Source organism: Bos taurus, chromosome X (genome assembly GCF_002263795.3).
Source record: "Bos taurus isolate L1 Dominette 01449 registration number 42190680 breed Hereford chromosome X, ARS-UCD2.0, whole genome shotgun sequence".
In the NCBI taxonomy this organism is placed as follows: Eukaryota; Metazoa; Chordata; class Mammalia; order Artiodactyla; family Bovidae; genus Bos; species Bos taurus.
In genome coordinates this window covers 52,543,809-52,564,005 of record NC_037357.1, presented here as the reverse complement: position 1 = coordinate 52,564,005, position 20,197 = coordinate 52,543,809, and the positions used below count along the sequence as shown (strand labels likewise).

The 20,197-nt window shown below is 43.1% G+C and overlaps 1 protein-coding gene across 2 annotated transcripts; it reads right to left on the bottom strand.

The window, feature by feature from the left end:
* Positions 1-4,011: 4,011 nt before the first annotated feature.
* Positions 4,012-19,914, bottom strand: PLP1 (proteolipid protein 1). 2 transcript variants are annotated; one of them, XM_005227842.4, is made up of 7 exons: positions 19,740-19,914; positions 10,916-11,102; positions 9,221-9,377; positions 7,875-8,043; positions 7,365-7,438; positions 6,551-6,616; positions 4,012-5,280 (listed from the first exon to the last, which is right to left on the bottom strand). In XM_005227842.4, exons 1-7 carry the CDS (start codon positions 19,741-19,743, stop codon positions 5,209-5,211), a joined length of 729 nt encoding a protein of 242 aa, XP_005227899.1. In that variant the 5' UTR covers positions 19,744-19,914; the 3' UTR covers positions 4,012-5,208. The 2 variants fall into 2 exon arrangements, with proteins under 2 accessions (XP_005227899.1, NP_776574.2); NM_174149.4 differs by having other exon boundaries at positions 9,116-9,377; positions 19,740-19,820.
* Positions 19,915-20,197: the final 283 nt, after the last annotated feature.

Below are 20,197 nucleotides of genomic sequence, written 5' to 3'. Positions count from 1 at the left end.
GATAGTGAAGGACGAGGAAGCCTGGTGTGCTGCAGTCCACGGGGTCGCAGAGTGAGACACGACTTAGCAACTGAACAACAACTTATATAAAATATCACTGTACTTCAACTATACTTTTAAATTTTTTTAAAGAACTTAATCAGAAAAAAATATTTTTAAAAATTTGAGACACCTATAAATTTTAAAGTATCAACTCTCTTATAACCATCAGAACCCAGCTTTGCTGTTTTTCCCTTTCCATGTTTGAAAGTTAGACCTTCACATAATAGATTGGAGTATCAATTAATATAGTTCCTTCAGAGCCCAGAGCTGGAGGTTTACTGTTTATGTTGATGGACAATACATTAGAAATGCATTAACATCTTTTGACCCTAATACCATAGTATGTCAGGCCTTTCTCTAGGCACAGATTCGTATGCCTCCGTCTTCATTTACTTGACTCCGTTTCTCAAGGGACTGTACAAATTTCTCTTTTTCCCCACCTTTTTCTGTCTCAGGATGTTACTCTCATTCTTTACCACATTACTTGTCTCCCTCCTTAACTTTTTTCCCTTTAGTTGAGATCTCTGAGGGCAGAGACTGTGTCTGTTTTAGTCACAGCTATATTACCAGCAACTAGCACGGCACTTGGCACAGAGAATTCGTTGAACATTTGTCGAAGGTTTGAACCATGTTAAGGTTGGATTTCCTTTGATTATTTCGTTATGTGGAAAATGCTCATAACTCTATCTTAATTTTCTTTCCTTTGGAATAAAGTTGATCAATTCAAGAGTTCGAGAGCTGGAACACATAGACACCAAACTTTCCAGGACAATAAAAATTGGGAAAAGTACGATTGCTTGTTTCAAATCGGACAAGGAAAATCTTCCCAGTTTATAGATATTGACTTGAATTCCTTACCTGTTTATCTATGTAGGAAAAGGCCAAGTATTGATTTTTTAATGTAAGAATGGCTATTTATTCCCTCTGTTACTTAATGTTCATCAAGCTAGACATGAATGTCAAAATAGACACGCTGTCTGTGCTCTCAATATGAAAAATCAAAGAGAGAAGTATCATGTGTCTCATATTACCCATGCATGGCTTCTCAGATTTGGCCTGGAAGGAAAAAAAGTCAGGCAGAATAGCCTGTGTTTACGTAAATTCTGATGTGTGTGCCCTCTGACTCCCCAGATGACTGAGTGGGTGGAAGCACACACACTCATTGTGACAGTGTGTGCATAAATACTGTCACATGTGAGGCCAGGAGCAGGGTGACACAGAGAGCAAGTCACATGTTGTCAGGGCTCTAAATTGAAGTTTTGTTTTTATCAGGGCCCTAGAAAACCAGAGCCACGTGAAGTCATGGCCCTTAACCTCGACCTCTCCCACATACTGAAAGGAGAATTCACATGCCCACTGCAGTCAGCCAGTCAGACTGCTTCTTGCATGCTCCCTGCCTCCACTGCTCCCATGCTCCACCCTGGGAGATTTCTCCACTACGGTTGAGGCTGACTGAGATCTTTGAGATCATATCTTTATCCCCTTTCTACTCACATCACCCCCAAACCTGAAATTCCTAGGATTTAGCACAAAGCTTATAAGGGCCCAATTAATATTTGTAGACTGAATTAGTGAATGAATGAATGTTGCTCTGGGCCAAACCCACAGCTTCCACACCCTGCATAACTGCACTCAGTACTGACCCTGGAGATGTGAAAAGCAATACAATTGACGCTGTAAGAAAATGTTTCTTGTTTATACTGCTGCATCTTGATCTTTGGCTGATCTAGGCACAAAGAGAACTCTTTCAGTTCAGAGAAAGGAGGTTTGTGGTGTGTGGGAGAGCTAAGAACAATGCACTCAGTTGATAGACTGGATGTGCTCTCAGCTTCTGAGAGCATGAAAACTCGATCTATAGATGGGTCCCAGAGGGCAGAGCCAAATAAGGGCAGATGGAGAACACAGCTTTCTTGGGAAGTGGCTTTCCACTGTTCTGAGGCAAAAATACATTCACTTTATAGCACCCTGAATCAGTTTTCCAAAATATGGTGCTCTGTCCTTGTTTGCCAGTGTCTAAAAATAAGTCCTTTTCATATTTTTATTCTTTTTGTCTTAAAGTCATCCAACTAGCCTTGCTTGCAGAATATTAATTGCAGTGAAGCAGAAACCAGGAGATTACATTGAAACTACTTTTGTACAGAGCTCCTTAACTGATGAATATCTTGTTGCCCCCAAGCTAGACTCTCTTTTCTCTCTGATGATGCTCCTTGCCATCTCTTTAGGCTGGTCGTTAGAGTGCCAAATCATAGCCTAGGGTTTTGACAGGGATTGGATGCTGTGTCCTAAGTGGGCTAGTGAGTGGGGCATTGGGATAGCATGTGCTGCTAATTAGCTTAATACTGCCCTGCCACAGATTGTTTACATTTACACTGCCTTTACTATATCTGTTCTGCCCATACATTAAACCTTTCACCCAGTACTTCTCATATAAAACTAAGCATTATTCGTGCCTGAAGCACTAAGCGTTCATTATTGGAATATACAAACAATTCAAGGAAAAGTTAACAATAACTGAATCCTATACACACCAGGGCTGGGGCACTATTGTCACATAAAAGTGAAAGTCACTCAGTCATGTCTGACTCTTTGCAACCCCATGGACTGTACAGCTCCACGGAACTCTCCAGGCCAGAATACTGGAGTGGGTAGCCTTTCCCTTCTCCAGGGGATCTTCCCAACCCAGAGATCGAACCCAGGTCTCCCACATTGCAGGTGGATTCTTGACCAGCTGAGCCACAAGGGAAGCCCATTGTCATACCATATAAAAGCCCATGTCATATTTGACTCTGAATTTGTACAGCACTCTGAAACCCAATTTCTAAGTGAAAAGAAACCCTAAAATGCAATGAATTAGTATCAAGACCTGAGTTGAGTGCTAGCCCAAGCCCAGATATATACTGGTTATTTGTGGTAATTTACCTTGCCTCTATTTCTTAGTGTCTCCAACTATAAAAACAGAAGTGATTCATTTACTCTTTATTTCATAAAATTATTGTGAGAATGACTTGGGATGACCTGAAAAATAAATAAGGTCCTTGAACAAAGCACAATAAAGGTACAATTAGTTGAACTGCTATTGTGGAGTCAAACAGAACAATTCAATTCAAAGACACAGTTGTTTGATTGAGAACATTCTTAATTTTATTTTCTTTAATTTTATAAAATACATTTTGTAAGATAAGTTTCTAAAAGTTTATCCTTTATGTGTGTTAAAATTGAAATTCTATATCAGAAATGAAGGAAACACTTTCAGTTGATTAACTCTGTTCATATGTGTATATGTGTGTATGTATACATAGAAAGTTTTTGGGGAAGGGTTGGTTATTTGTTATATTATTAAGTCAAAACAAAACACAAGGTATGGATTACTTCACTTTCCTTGATCTTGATTGGTTTCTTACAGAACCTTTTCCATCTTCTCCCTATATGCAGCCTGGAAGCTTATATTGTATACTTCGCTGAAAACAAATATCAAGTGTTTTTTTGGTAACGATTTTACATCTCCTTAAATGTTGTTGAAATCACTTTGGGGGAGAAAGCAAAACCACTCTTTACATCAAAAGAGCCGCCTACAGTCATACCCGTAAAATCTTTCCCTGAATAAAGACCAATCAGCTTTTTGTTTTTTAACCCAACATTAAAACCCAAACATAAAAAGGGAAGACTGAAACCTGGGAGCTATTTGAGTTTCAAACTCTTTCCCCCTTTCCTTTTCCATGGAACCTCACCAACAGAATAGCTAATGGCTGGTGCATTTAGTTATTTGATCTGCACCAGGAGAGAATAACTTGTATGTTAAAACTAACTCTTTAACACACCAAGGTAACATTACTAAATCAAATTATCTCCCACCACCTAGAAAGAACAATCAGATATGTTACTCAAACTGAGATTCGAATTCACCAAATCTGTTTCTGCAAAGAACGGAATCATTGGTCAAAAATCCCAACAGATGCAAGAACTAGCCAATTTTACATATCATTTGTGTTGTTTAATGTCCAATTTTCATTTGTTAGAGAATCATAATCAAAGAATCATTCTCCAGACCTTTCTGGTACAACCCCAAACAAGTGATAGACAAGCTGGAAAATACAAAATGTGCATCATTCTGAAACAAATCAAGATCTTCAAATTACCTGCTATGACTGAATGGCTAATACCCCATGAAAAGAGCACCATTGTGAAGATATGACAGAGGCCAAAGTACACAACTAATTAACAGAAAAAAACATGCTATCCAAAAAGTTATCTATCCTGTGTCTACCAGAGGGCTGGCCCAGTTTACACTGTTAGCCACTAGCGACTGCTGCTCCTTAGGCCAGTCTATTTTTCATATGAACTAGTTTCTCTCTATCCTCAGCTCCTTGGAAACCACAGGGTTGTCATGGTAGCTGTTATCAGGGAGAAGGGAGTAAGAAGATGCTGACTACACCCTGTTTCTCTTCTCTAACGAGGTATAAGGCCAAGCGCCCCCTTTGTCTACACAAACACTATGCTCCCTTATGCTATAAGTAAGGTTGGCTGAGTTAGGGCTTAAATAGTCCATCGCCATCGGGGTCAGTGCTCTCTTTCTATGGGAGAAAGATCCTTGCTTTGACCCCCTTCTCCCAGCTGCAATAGGTAGATTTGGGCAAATGCTCTTATTGTTTTGCTGGCATTCTTTTTTTTTTCTTCTCTCTTCAGTGGTACTAGGGAGACTGGAGTGAGTTCTCGGTTTTGTACACCAAAGAGAATATATTTGGCTCCCAAGATGGCAACAGGGACAGGTGCCTCCCTTCTCTCTACCTGAACATCTTTCTTTCCACTTTGTTTTCATCAGTGGAAGTGCCCTTTGAGAAGAAAACACTTCCTGGTCCTCGGGAGATGCTTGAAAATTGAATGAGAGCCTCCACTTCTTTGTGACTTGCAGTTGGGGAGTCACCATCTTTAAGCATTTCCCATTTCTAGCAGGAACCAGCTATGAAGCAAAATGACTAAAAGAGGTACGTAAGAGGGGAGAGTCCGCAGAGACATTAATCACCGTGAGACTCTCCTTTCTTGTTACACTCGTCAAGTAAGAAGAGGGCCAGTCAGTGGCAAAGGCAAAGAGTTAACATGGGAGACGCAGCACTGTAGGCTGTGTGGTTAGAGCCTCGCTATTAGAGAAAGGGAAATTTCTACAGGAGATCAGAACTTGGTGCCTCGGCCCATGAGTTTCAGGACGGCAAAGTTGTAAGTGGCAGCAATCATGAAGGTGAGCTGTAGGGAAGAGAAGAGAGAAGACTAGTGAGAGTAGAAAAGGCAGCTCTCTCTCTTCCAATCCTTTTGGGAATGAGGAAGGGTAGAAATAAAATCACAGGTAAATAAAGAAAAAAATATTCTGCACAAAGGAACACATTCAGGCTTTTGCCCTGTATACTTGACTAGAAGTCCTCCATGAGACAGGCCCAGAGAATCAACTTGACAAGGATTTTTTCTACACCCCTGCTCTGCCCAGCACTGAGTTTTCCTCAGGGAAGTGAACACTACCTGGGCTCTGCCATCATCATATCTGTATGTCTGAGTGACCTAGACTTCCTGTAGAGGCATAGCCCCACTGTGCAGCACAGCTTTCTCCCACTTAATACAGCCATTTATTTCACAAGATGAGGAACAACCCAACTCTGGAGAAAACCCTCAGTGGTGGGAGCCAGGAGTGCTGCAAGCTGATCCTGAGGAGATCAACACTTATTCAGTACCCCGTGTTCTTAATAATGAAGGCATGACATTGACACTGTGCCGCGACACCATCAATAATAACAATTCTAATAGTGTTAAGAGGTCCTTCCAGTATTTTCAGGAGAGTAACTAAATCCCTTGGAAGGCATCCAAGATGGATTCCTATTTATAGTGTATAGAATTCCAGGCCACAAAAAATCACATTTAGTAAGGTTTCAGTGTTCTTGTCACTGATCTGACCAGGATGTGTTAAGAATTAATGATAATTTCTGACTGCAAAGCACTTGGCAATGTCACATGCTCTGTAAATGTGATATCTTATTATTCTTTTTAAAATTATGTATGTATGTATGTGTATATTTGGCTGTGCCGGGTCTTAGTTGCAGTAAATGGGATCTTTGATCTTTGTTGCAGCCTGTAGAATCTTTAGGAACAGCATGCGAACTCTTAGCCGTGGCATGTGGTATCTAGTTCCCTGATCAGGGATCAAACCCAGGTCCCTTGTGTTGGGAGCTCAGAATCTTAGCCACTGCACCACCAAGGAAGTCCCAATATCTTATTTCTTGACCACGAATCTCTTTCCTCCTCTTCCCTCATATCACTTTACTTGTTCCTATCTCATTTTTGAAATTTTTCTTCCTTGCCAACCCAAAGTAGAAAGACATAGTCTCTATACTCTGCCATCTCTGCCCAGGAGCTTCTCTCCAGCATTTCAAGTTTAGAAGGAATCTATCTTTTTACCTTTCAGTATAGCTGTCTCCAAGCTATCCCAGGACCATTTATTTGCCAAGATCATTCAAAGACAACTCACCAGGGACACCAGTGTGGCTGCAGCCCCCACAAACGCAGCAATAAACAGATGGAAGGTCATTTGGAACTGTAAGAAAATGCAGAAGAACTGGGTCTTGCAACCGCAAAACTAAGCTGTGCTGTAGATTGTGAAGCGCAACTTTCAGAAGGTGTTGATTTTTTTGTGTGTTAATTTGGCATCTCTAACTAACTTGTCACATCTATAGGCCTCCCATTCTTCCGTGTACCCATAGCACCCAGAACACAGAATACTCATAAAATAACATAGTCCTCCCAAATAATCAACTGGTTCCCCACGGTTGTGCCTGGGATCCCAAAACATTTTGCTTTCAAAGAAATAGTTTACTGCCTTCTTCCTTCCTTTTATTCCCCTGCTGCATTTGTGCATAATATCCATTTTCAATAGTGTTTTCCTTTTTCAAATGTACTTTCTTTTTAAATGAGATTGAGAAGTTCCAAACGAAATGTGTGTTATAAAATCGATGAATATCTGTGCACAACTCATTTCCTTGATAAGGTTTTTAAGAATAAAAATGTTCACTTGAGGGGTTTTGCCATTAAGCTCTATCTTTACCTAAATCTACAAATTTCTCTTTTAAGAGAGTAAGCCTTAGAATGGAAGGTTTTATCTGCTGTTTTTAGGAAACTAGATATTTTACCAAGTATACGCTCACTGGCTCAGGCGATATTTCATAGAAGGCAATCTGCTAACTCAAAACCCAGCAAAGAGAAACTGTAGTCCTTAAAATCCAAGATGGGTAGAAATGTTACAGTTTGGGCCATTTCATTGTAAAATAACCCAATGGCTCACTCACCTCAGCTGTTTTGCAGATGGACAGAAGGTTGGAGCCACACACCTTGCCAGGGAAAGCATTCCATGGGAGAACACCTAAGTAAGAGACAAATATCACAAGGTAAACTTCACAGAGCTTTGGGGTTACCTGGAGAACTTTCATCTTTAATCATCCTGGCTGAAAAGTTGGGTCCTACTAATTATCAGGATTTTCTTTTCTAAAGATTTACTCAAAAAATAGAGGTAGTATTGAACAGTTGAAAATTTTTCTGTTTGTTATTGAAATGGGCTGCTTCTGGTTTCAGAACAGCAGTCAACTAAGAGAAAGCAGTGCAAACAGCCAAGAAAACTCCCACCACTTCCAACAAGTGGTTTCCCTTCTCAGGGAAGAAATCTCTCTGGTTTCAGTGGAGAGGGATTAACGAGCATCCATACTTCTTATTTCTCCCCATAATTACCACCCTCCTTAGCCTAAGAACCAAATATATCATGCTTCTATAGGGAGTAGGAGAGCCAAGCCACCCTAACTCACCATACATTCTGGCATCAGCACAGAGAGTGCCTATACTTGCAGAGGTCTTGCTGGGGGCAGCAATAGACTGGCAGGTGGTCCAGGTGTTGAAATAAATGTATACAGGCACAGCAGAGCAGGCAAACACCAGGAGCCACACAACGGTCAGGGCATAGGTGATGCCCACAAACTAAAACAATTGACATGGAGTGGTTAGAAATCAGTGTCAGCCTGCAGATATTGAAATGTAAACAAAGAGATCCTGGAATGGCATGTGCCAGACATGAAACCAGATTTCAGGGATCTCCACCAAATACAATTAGTAAGCGGGGCACCTCTGCCAAATGTCATTGGCAGTATCTTATCTACTAGAGAATTGGCCCCAAGTAATGACGGGGAGGGGGAGAATGGGTGGGGGTTGGAGTGAGGAGGACCCCTGGGTTAGAAAGGTTTCGGGAGATTGTTTGGACAGATAAGGTGTGAAGAAATCAAAAGAGATCTTGAAAGAAAGTCGTGCCATTTAAATGCCTTAGGCTGAGCTTAAAAAATGCCCCTTGTCAAAGGACTTTGGATCCCTAGTTATTGAACAAAGCCAATCAGAGATTTCAATTTCCAATCCAAAAACCTTTCTAAGCCAATACTAGCCACAAAAGATAACAGCACAACCCCCAGATGTTCAGCCCCCAAATGGTCTTTAACTCTAGAGGCTGGAAACCAATGTGTACCTCACTAGAAGCAGAATAGCCCTCTGACAGATAAGGCCTTAAACGTGCAGATCTATGCTAGTTCCCTCTGGGACCTTCAACAATGTAGGATCCCAGAATAGTATGGATTCCATCTCGGAGTCAATTACTTAATTTCTATGATCCACCCTCCCTCTCAGATCAGGAACCTACATCTCAATCCACTGAGTAACATTTTAAATTCTTAGGCAGTCAGATCTACTGTTGTTGTGGTCCCAGCTAGGAAGGGATCAAAGAGGTACCAGTAGATGGCTTAGAAATGGTCTGATTGTATGAAGCACCCCACAGAACTCAGGCTTTCCCTTTTGAGATGAAATTTTCTAGGGACCTTTTGAAAAGCGAGGCTAAGCCAGCTGGGCACCACGTTCTTCCTGACCTCATTTGGCCGTAGCCATCAGGTCCTCACTCAGAAGCCAGGCCCCTAGAGAGGACCCAGCCTTGGGTGGGGATGAGGCCACAGACTCATGCCCAGTTGTCCCCCACCCCTTGTTATTGCCACAAAATCCTGAGGATGATCACCTTGTCGGGATGTCCTAGCCATTTTCCCAAACAATGACACACCCGCTCCAAAGAATGAGCTTGATGTTGGCCTCTGGAACCCCTCCCCTTCTGGCCCCCTGTTACCGTTGCACTCAGGCCCTTGCCGCAGATGGTGGTCTTGTAGTCGCCAAAGATCTGCCTGACTGCGCCGGTGGTGTAGAAGCCCTCGGCCAGCAGGAGGGCCCCATAAAGGAAGAAGAAAGAGGCAGTTCCATAGATGACATACTGGAAAGCATGGATCCTGTGTTAACAGATAACACAAAGCCAGAAAATCTTATGCATGGAGGACCCGGTTCCCTTGCTGCATAAGTCAGTTGGACTCCTGAGTAGGCTCCTAAACAAGGCTAGGGATGCTTTAGGGGAATCACTAGGTTCTTCCTCTAGGCTTCTACCTTGTACTTATTGAGGTAACTGGAGAAGGGAATGGCAACCCACTCCAGTATTCTTGCCTGGAGAATCCATGGACAGAGGAGCCTGGCGGGCTACAGTCCATAGGGTCACAAAGAGTCGGGCACGACTGAGCAACACTTATTGAAGTAAAAGAAGATGCTCCTCCCCCACATTTGTCTTACCCTGTGACCTGAAGAACTGGGACCCTACTTTCCTTGGCCTGACCCTTCAGAGATGCTCCATCAGAGAAGAGAGGAGAGAGGAGCTAAGTAAAAAGGAAGACGGATGAAGGAAGTAGAGCCTAACTTGCTCTAGAAACAGGAGAGGCTTAGTATTGGGCTGGAGTACACTCAAGTGGTATGGTGAAACGAGAGCAGCAGCCCCACTCTTGTCTCATCAGTCTGCCTCCCGCGAGTTCTCTATATGGACCACTGCAGAGGCTCCAACTCAGTCCATGTTAACCCTACTTAGCAGAAATGAGAACATGTGAGACAAAGCAAGGGCAGGGGTGGAGTGGGTGTGGTAGGAGTGAGGTGGCAGGCAGGCAGCCCTCCTCCCCTGAATGTGGCACTTCCCCTTCATTTAGGGCTTCAGATGTGCTATAGGTGGAATCTGCACACATATCAATGTGTGTATGTGGAATCTAGAAAAAATGGTACAGATGAACCTATATGTGGGGCAGGAATAGAGACATAAATGTACAGAACACATGTGTGGACAGAGAGTGGGGGGTGGATAAATTGGGAGATTGGGATTGACATATATATACACTGTGTGTGTGCTAAGTCGCTTCAGTCATGTCCAGCTCTTTGCGACACTATGGACCATAGCCCGCCAGGCTCCTCTGTCCATGGGGATTCTCTAGGCAGGAATACCGGAGTGGGTAGCCACACCCTCCTCCAGGGGACCTTCCCAACCCAGGACCTTCCCAACCAAGAACCTTGGCAGGCAGGTTCTTTACCACTAACACCACCTGGGAAGCCCCATATATATATATATATATATATATATATATATATATTCACTTTCACTATATATACACTACCATGTGTAAAATAGATAGCTAGTGGGAAGCTGTTCTATTAGCACAGAGAGCTCACCTCTGTGTTCTATGATGACCTAGATGGGTAGGATGGCAGGTGAGGGTAGGATGGAGGTCCAAGAGGGAGGGGCTATGTGTATACATATAGCTGATTCACTTTATTGTACAGCAGAAAGTAACACAACACTGTAAAGCAACTATACCCCAATAAAAAATGTTTTTTAAAAAAGAAGGAAGACCCAGGAATTCTGTCTGGCTCCACACCAATCCCCTACTAGTCACTAAGGTACTGATGAGTTCTGTGTCTCGAAGATAGACAGGATTGGTGGGGGAGAGTAGGTACTTACACATTGATAAGATACTCATAGTCCTGGTAGTTTTTGGAGAAATATGTCTCAATTAGCTTTTCTGTACCAGTGAGTGCTTCATGTCCACAGCCACAGAATAGTGCCACCCCAAAGAAACACAATCCAGTGGCCACCAGGGAAGCAAAGGGGGCCCCTACGAGACATCTTGCACAGCACTCTAATAAGCCTGAAGAAAAAGGAGGGCAAACAGTCAGGGATGTACAATACATAGTTCATCACTCATCTCTCTCTGCCAGCCCAGCCAGGCCCTGTGCTCACATGCATGGATGCAGGGATGGAGGAGGGGTCACCTCAGAGACCAAAAGCAGGAGAGTCTAGAACCTCAGAATTTTGGAATGTGAGACTGACTCCCCCCAACCATATTTTGTTCCATTCTTGAAGATAAATCCTTGCCTTGAATTCCCAAAATGTCCATGAGTTTTTGAATAATCAGTATTCAAGTAGGCCACTAGAAAGATGGTGCTCTCATTCCCTCCTTTCTTATCCTTCTGATTTGTTTGTTTTCGCCATTTATCAACTTTTATGGAGTACTTACTATGTGTCCAGCATTGTGTTAGGTGTCACATGGAGTGTGAACATGTAAAAGACATAGACTCTGCCATGGGGACATTTTTGTTTATGGAGGAGAATGAACTAGGTAGACCTGACATTTTCAACCAACAGTTTCAGGCAGCCTAGTAAATGGTTACAAAGGGTAAATGCCCTTCCAATTTCATAGAAATATTTATATTGTCAGACAAGAGTTGACCCTTAAAGAGCATTTCAGGTGGGAAAACTGAAATTGCATGTTCCTGGGTATTTCTGAACATTGCATTTGCAGCACAGAATGCTTTATTCTTAGTCTGGATGTCTGGAGAGCACTCCAAAGAAAGGAGGAAACTGGCAGAGGACAGGAGATGTTCATGGGAGGATGACTATTACTCGCAGTAGTAAACATACAGGCTGAATGCTTTTGGGACACTTTGCGTGGCTGACTTGTCCCCCTATGATACAGTTTGGCCAATGTCCCCACCCTTAGTCCTACCCTGGAGTTCTGTCAAAACAACTACAAAGACACGTTATACAAAGTCAACAAAGCATGAAATGTCTTTCTGGCGTGACAAAACACACTAGGGCCTGGGAATACAGGTGTCTTAAAATGCTGAGACTCTGAAATTCCACAGATCTGGTACCCCAGGCCCATGCAAGTGTTGCTGAGAAACAGGAAGGGCACATAAGAAGTCATAGGTTCTGAGAGTAGCTGTGTCCCAAGTATAAGCCCTGAGCTCTAAGGTGTCATGTGGAGTGAAACAACAAATGTCCAGTAGATGATGGGAAAGGCACCTTCTAGTCTCTTGGCCACAACCCCAAAAGGTGAAAGAAATGAAAATCTTCAGAAAATAAGTTATATATACACTAATTTTATCCATCTATTCACATATCATATAGATATGATATATGAATTATTTTGTATATAGTATATGCATTGTTGCTGTTCAGTCACTGTTGTGTTCGACTCTTTGTGACCCCATGGACTGCAGCATGCCAGGCTTCTCTGTCCTTCACTATATCCCAGAGTTTGCTCAGACTATGTCCATTGAGTCGATGATGCCATCCAACCATCTCGTCCTCTGTCATCTTCTTCTCCTTCTGCCCTTAACGTTTTCCAGCATCAGGGTCTTTTCCAATGAGTCATCTCTATGCATCAAGTGGCCAAAGTATTGGAGCTTCAGCATCAGTCCTTCCAATGAATATTCAGGATTGATATACTATATGCATATAAAAATTATTTGCGTGCATATACACACACAAATAAATAGCAAATGTGCCAAGAAGCTGCTATTTTGGGAAAGCATGCTGAAACTCCTTACACAAATAAAATGCATTGTATTGACTTTTAGATTTGGACTTTATCCAAAGCTCATTTTTTTAATGCCAGGGACCAGGAAAATCCTTTGTCTGACTCTCTTAATACTAGTACAGTTTCTTTGTAGCCCTTAGAGCTTGACCATCTGGTGATGTGCCTGAACTATGTCCATGTGAACAGATTCTGAAGGACCAAATTCTCTCTATCTTGAGAAAGCTGAGGTAGAGGCATTTGTCTCTGCTCTCAGGGCCACAGCGTGAGTGAGTCCTCTTACCCACTGTCCCCTAAAATGATAGCCCTTCCTTGGTGCTCAAAGAGCCTCTTCCTCAAAATTCTTGTGTGTCACCCCAGAGATTAGGCATAGAAGCCCAAGCCAAGCAAAATAAGTAGCTAACATTTGAAGCAGAACTGCATTTCCTCCCTTCTCTAAGAACTGAAGGCCTGCTGTCGGAAAACTTGGCCCCTATGGAAAGCAATCAGTTTGTAGCTTCGCTGCTCTAAGTGGAGGCAGAGTTTACTTAGTATGAATTGTGCTTGGTAAGAGTGCCTCATTAGAGCTGGTGCATGGGGTGTGAGTGTGTGTGTGTGTGTTCCCACATGCACACATTTGTGCCAGAGCGGGGGCACATGCATGAATGCAAACATGTACATAAACGCATATATAAACCAGAGAGAAAAACACAGCACTTGAAATTGATTATTGTTCTCAGGAAACATTCAGATACCGATCTTCCTCTTTCTTAACAGGTCAAGATACTAGATGCATCTTGTAAGTCAAGAAAAGGAGCTTGGAAATAAACAGTGCTGCCATTTTCCTTCTCTGCCTATCCAAATCTTCCCCACTCCCAAACTCTTAGAATCTTCTACTGAAGAAGGTCTCTGAAGCCTGGGGGTGGAGGGAGGGGAAGGTGCCTGACCCCACTGTTCCCTCTCTCCCCAGCACAGGGTCAGGGCTTGGACAGAACCCTCCATAGCTCTCCTGGACAAAGAAGCCTTGTTTTTTCCCTGAGATCTCAGGAGCCTCATTGGTATTCTGCAGGGGCCTCCAGGCCTGGGGGTGGAAAGGGGGTCAGACCCAGGGAACAATGGAAGAACTGTTTGTTTAGCCCAAAGTAAGGAGAACCATCCTCCCAAGCAAGTGACCATCCTGTGCCCACTGACTCACCCCACCTTTTTTATCCTGGAAAGGGCTAAAATGGTGGTGCAGGTGAGATCAGGAATGAAAAAACTTGAACTCTTGCTAACGAAACAGAATTCCAGTCTAAGTTTCAGCTGATGCCCCCTCCAGGGTTGTAAAGATCAGGGGGAAAGCCTCGTTAGTCCATCTGATCCCTGTATCATCCAAATAACCAGAGTATCATATATAGTGTTCTTACTGGGTGATAAAGGGCTAAGCCTTGGGAGCAACTCTGAATCATCCACTGATATTCTTTCTTCTTCAATCCATTTTTCCTCCATTTTCTTAGAGCTCAAATAACTTAGCACCCCCATTTCTGCTTTACTGTCACTCGAAGCAAGGTACAAGAAAGACCTAGGCTTTAATGAATCTCTAACGTGGAGCTGAAATTAAATGGTCCTGAGTATATCTATCACTCTTCAGCTATAAATAGTTCAACAATATCAGCATAAGATGTCCATCTCTTCACATTGAAATGAAATGTTTGTTCTGAGGGCATTTAAGTTCAGCAGAAGTGAAGAATCTCCACCAGTCAGCCCGAGCAAAAAATCAAATTTTGGATTCCAACTGGGAAAAACTCAGAACATGCAAGAAATTGTGTCATCAAAGGAGTTTACAATCAAAACATTCTGAGGAAGGTTCGTTGGGTTCCCTTTAATTTGGGGTTGTGTGAACAATAACCTAAAGCCAAAAGGTCTCCATTTCAGAAGACTTCATGGTTGAAAAGTTACCGGTTTGATTCAGGAAGGCCATGAGGGATTCTGTAGAACCTCCTTGGCCTCTCAGGAAACATTCTTATATTTCCAGGCTAAGTATTGACTGCAACATGGTGGAGTTGGCAGAAAAGAACTATATAGCAATAATATTACCCAATGCAACTGAATTGAATTAAACCATCTGACCTTTTCTAAAGATTCTTATATAGATCATTTTTAAAGTCGTTACTGAATTGGTTATAACATATTGCTTCTATTTTATGTTTTCTTGGAGATTTTGGCTCTTAGGGATGTGGAATCTTAGCTCCCTGACCAGGAATTGAACTTGTGCCCCCTGCATTGGAAGGCAAAGTCTTAACCACTGGACTGCCAGGGAAGTCCCTAAACCACCTGACTTTGATGAGAGATCATACAGAAAAATAATGACCTTCCCCAGGGTTTTCCTTTCCATTCATTGAATTCAGTACAATTATTAAGCATATGGCAATAACCTAGATACTGTGGGAAACAAAAGGGAACTATAAGGCCTAGTCCCTTCCTTCAGAAACCTTTCAGTCTTGGGGAGAACAAACATATCGGCAAATCAAAGACCAAAGCTACCTACAATCTAGTATTAAAATGTGTATAACCAAGCCCTGTGGGCAAAATGTAAGCAAAGGGGAAATATTCAGTGTTGGCTAGATGTATCTGTGAACTCCCAAAACTAATCAGTCTGTGATAGAACTTCAAGTCCTTCTCATTAATGCTCTTCACAGGAATCTGACAAGGATCAACAGGACTGCTGTGACTCTCGTCCATATTTCTGTCTATCCAGAAATAGATACTGGGTTGTACTGGGTTGATTCTGATGCTGTCTCTTTAAGCAGGAGCCAAGAGCTCCCAAGCCCTCCCTCCTTTCCCATGCCCTGGGCATGCCTCAAGGACAAGCTCCATGATGGAAATTCAGTTTGAATCTGGGAACCCATCAAAGGGAGGAAAGGAAGGTCTTTGATCAAAAGGGATGATAGAAAGAGACCAATTGTGCCTTGCACAAATCCCAGCCTGTCCCTTGAATCCAGCTGACAAAGGGAGAGATAGAAGAACCCTATACAATAGAGCTAAACAACAGGCAGGCTCATTGAGTGAAAAACTGGCCCCATCTCTCTAAGTCTCTAATCTGAGCTACAGTTTTACCCTCCTCCCAGAACCCACCCCTTAACCTCACCCCATGAACAGAGGCTCACTTGATCAGGACCTATCGCAGTTGACAGGGCCAAGATGCTAGAGCAGCCGTGACTGGTACCAGGAATGGATGGGGATGAATGGGTGGGTTCTAGGAGTAAAACAACAATCATCAGGAGGTGCCAGAGACAAAGACTTTTGCTTCTGGCTTTATCCAAATCAGACAAAGCCCTGCTTGTAATCTTGTCTTTCCTACATGAAATCAGCACTTATACCATGTTCAAGTGCTGGAAAGGGGCTCTGTAGCCACTGAGGCATGAAAATCCAAGCTTGCTAGATAGTCAAGTCATGCAGACATAATTAAATAAAAATGAAACACAGCCTCCTCTTTGAAAAGATATTATTATTACCATGGCAACAGCATCTGGACCACTTTGTTTCCTATATTCCCTACTCCCCCCCCAAACACACACACTCACACATGCACACATGCATGGGTGCACACGTGCATTGATGTATGCCAACTTGTACCCAAACATTGGGAGGCTGGGGTAGAGACTGGATTGTTAAACTCTCTCCCTGACATGTTGTCCTCACTTTGCCCACTTCTGGGAAAATGAAAGAGAAGCAACTGGCACTAAACTGAGAGACAAGAGTTTCCATACTTCCTTCCTTAGCCCAGTCTCCCACCAATTCCTGCTCTCCCCTTGGTTGCGGTGTGAAGCTGATCTAGGGAACCTTGTTCTCTTCCTTGGGATGTCACTGACTCCTTTCCAGAGCCTGGCCTGGCAGAAAGCTCAGAGGCCAGTGCAGAGCTGAGTGATCACCTTTAGGACCATTTTAAAATAACCAAGGAGTTTTTGATGAGAGTTTGACACTGGGCAGGCCCTGACAGTGGGAAGGGAAAGGAAAGGTACTCTATTCACCTGCCAAGGCTGCTGTTATCTTTCCCAATCAGTTTACTGCCCTAACTTGAAGTTTTCTGGACCTGAAGTTCTGTGGGCAAGGAGGGCATTTCTACTGTTGCTTTCTTTCAACACCAAGAACCCTGGGGATGGTTTTCAAGGCTTCAAGGTAACACACAACAAGGGGAAAAGATGCCATTGGCTAGGGTTCTGCTTTCATGGGTTTGGAGACTGTATTTTCCCTCTTACCCATTTCTCAAGGGTTTCTTAGGTCTATTTACTACTCAGAGAGATTTGAGAGCGTAGTTCTAGTTGTCAGGTTATTGAGTAAATTTCTGGCTTTCCTAGAAGAAACCCAGGGCAAAAGGCCCTTGAAGCAGAGCAGACCTTCCAATCTGCCTGGTTCTCCTCTGGCTCTGCCGGGCCGAGGTGAGGAGTGGGGTGGGGAAGGGTACATATGATCGTTTTAGTCAGTTTTAGTCAGTGTCTCTAGGAAAAGTACATAAATGTGCTGGTTTCATCTGCTTTCTTTTTAGCTCCTAGCACTCTTGCAGACTTCTTGCCATCATGATGGGATTCAGTTAGTCTTCAGGCATTTTGTAAAAACCTGGACCCCTGCTCTGCCTTCACACTTTTTGCCTGGGTTGCACTCACACTGTGAGCCAGCCAAAACTACACTGCTCAGCAAACAGCCACCTTTGGAGGGAGGCATCATAGTCTGGTTACCAGGGTAACAGCCACTGTTCTCAGACATCAGGCTTTGCAAGAGCCAATATTTTGCTGTTCAGTAATGCCATTGTGTTGCTAAGCAGAGAATAATCAGCTACTGCTCTTTGGCTCTTTTCCAGTTCCATTGTTATCCGAAAGACTCATTTGGAACATCCCTCTCCCAAATCAGGAAGAGGTTTAATGAACTATCATGTCCCTTGTAAATCTCTTGTGTGAACACTACAGAATTCCCTGTTCCTCTTACTTGATTCTCTGTGGTGGAGGTAGTGAGCTTCCTGTTCCTGGGGATGATGAAGAAGAAGCTGTAGGAACATTGGAGAAGGGAATTCTGCACTGAGAATTAGCTCAGACAGCTTCTAAAGTTCCTTCCAGTCCAATCCCAGATTCTATGATATAATTTGTCTAGTGCAGTAGTTAAACAGCAACACACTCCCTGTCAGAAGCAGTAGCAGTCCAGTACCTTGCTAGAGATGGTCTATTACTTACAAAGTATTTGAAATATCAGTACTTTGCTATTGCATAACTGAAAACATAATGGCCACTCCATCATGTGCACCTAGCCCAAGTATGGCTCACCCTCAGAATAAGAGATCCCATATACAGCTTCGACTGTGCCCTCATCTGCAATAATCTTCCCTGGAGGAAATTATCCGCCTCTGTAACAGGAAAATGTCCCTATGGTCACCTGATTTTTCCTGCCTTTTCCTCAGGGCTTTTACTCCCTGAGGAAGTAATATTCAGCATCCTTCCTTACTCCCTCTCTGTTTTTCATTCACAACCTACCCAATCAGCTGCCCTGACTTCAGGTAAGGTTCTTGACATTACCTAGGACAGGAATTGAGTTCTTGCAATATTCACCTCTCATCTGGCCCCACTCAACTGGACAATTCTTGCCCAAGTGCTCCAAGTACATGCAAAGAAAGCTCAATCATTTCAGGAAGAATAAGAGACAGCCTGTACATGCATCATTGTATAATAATTAGTATTATTATTATTTATAACCGTTATAGAGTTTGCCCATTTTCAAAGTACTCCCACATATTATTTTTTTATTTTTATAACTCTGAAAGTAGACAAAGCAATTATCATTATCCCTATTTTCGAGATGATGACGTAATAATTCATAGCAACCTACCCAATGTCACGAAGTTCATAAGTAGCAGATCTGGGATTTGAACCTCATTATGTTCACTTCTAGTCCAGTGCTCATGCCTTCTTAATTATCTTGCCTGAATACATGCCTCAAGAGCTCTTTCAGTGTTTCAGGATGAAACAACCTAAAAACTGACACTAGCCTAATATAATTGAAAACCCATCTCCATAGATGCTTTTGGAACCTTCTGGGTAATACATTTGATGGTGAACGCACAGGACAGTTGATTCTCATTTCATTTAGGACACATTCAAGCTGTTGCTCTTGTTTTGCCAAATGTGAGCAATGTCTACATGTTTCTGTGGCCTCCTGTATGGACAAAAATCCTTGTGCTCTGTACATCTCACACTGAGTGGACACTACAGGAGACCAGACCATGTAGCTTCTCTCTACGGAGATGCCCTCAGGACTCAACCAAGTCAGCAAGAGCCCTAAGGTCCCAGTAGCCTCCTTGTCATAGCAGGGATTTAGAATCTGAGGCATGCCCTCAGGAAGGCTAAGACTGTAATATTTACTAGATATGGTCACCCAAACGGGTGTGTGCGGCGCACACACACACAGCAGTACCCATATCTCTTCCTTATGGTAAAGCCATTGAGGACTTTATTTTCATTTCCTGAACTTGAGATTGGCCTCCTCAGCCATGACGAAGCCTGAATCCATGTCACCCAATTTCATTCTGATGCCCCACAGGGTCCAAATTTTGTTTCAAGCAAGCAGTCATTTTGTTCAGCTGAGAGCCAGCCAACATTAGTTGCCTCCAGCAGAACCAAGGATGTCAGCTGACCAGGCCATTACCAGTACATGGGAACCAGGGCAAAAGAGAAGGCAGAGGGAAGGAAGGGGGTAGGAGGACACATGACCACATCCAGCCCTCCAGACACTCTCTCCAAGGACCTGTGGGACTCTCCATGTGTTGCTGGAGTTCTTTGGCAATAAAGCATCATTCTCAGTACAGCAGACAAGGAGTTAATCTAATTGCGTGCTAAGGAATGAAAAAGAAAACAAGTGCCAGAACACAATTCATTTCAACCATTAGAAACTCTGAACCCCAAAGTTCTTGCAAATTCCTATGCTCTGGCTTGAATCTTCCAATCTAAAGTTTTTGAAACTCACCCATGTCTTTGGGACTCTGACTCCAACGGTAGCCGGCTGGCTAGTCTGTTTGTTCAGCTGGAAGGATCCTGGTCTCTCCAGTCTCCTTCTTCGGTCCTTTACTTTTTCTCTCTGAGTATCTTTGTCCTCTTCTCCTGCAATGAAAAGGGCTTTCTGATTGACAGCCAACCCCCTTAAAGGGACAGGCCCACTTTCCTCCTCCTCTCCTCCTCCCCTTCTCCTCCCCTTGTCCCCACCTCCTGAGGATACTCCCTTCTCTAAGACCTCCATCTTCTCTTTCTGCTTTTCAGTGCCAATTGTCTCTTTTTCTTTTTTTCTTTCCCTCTTCCCCTAAGGCTTGCCTATGTGGAATTTTGCTTTGCTGCAGAGACATCTGGAAATGTGGTTTGGGGGTGGAAATAAAAGAAAGAGGTCCTGCAAGCCTCCAACTGATCCTTGGGTCTATTTTGGTATGAGAT

What these genes read in the sequence shown, in the direction of transcription:
- PLP1 (NM_174149.4), bottom strand. An exon ending in TATGAGTATCTTATCAATGT is followed by an intron (nt 9,378 to 10,915) that starts GTAAGTACCTAC and finishes CTGTTAACACAG; the next exon opens with GATCCATGCTTTCCAGTATG. An exon ending in CCATCTGCAAAACAGCTGAG is followed by an intron (nt 6,617 to 7,364) that starts GTGAGTGAGCCA and finishes ATTTTCTTACAG; the next exon opens with TTCCAAATGACCTTCCATCT.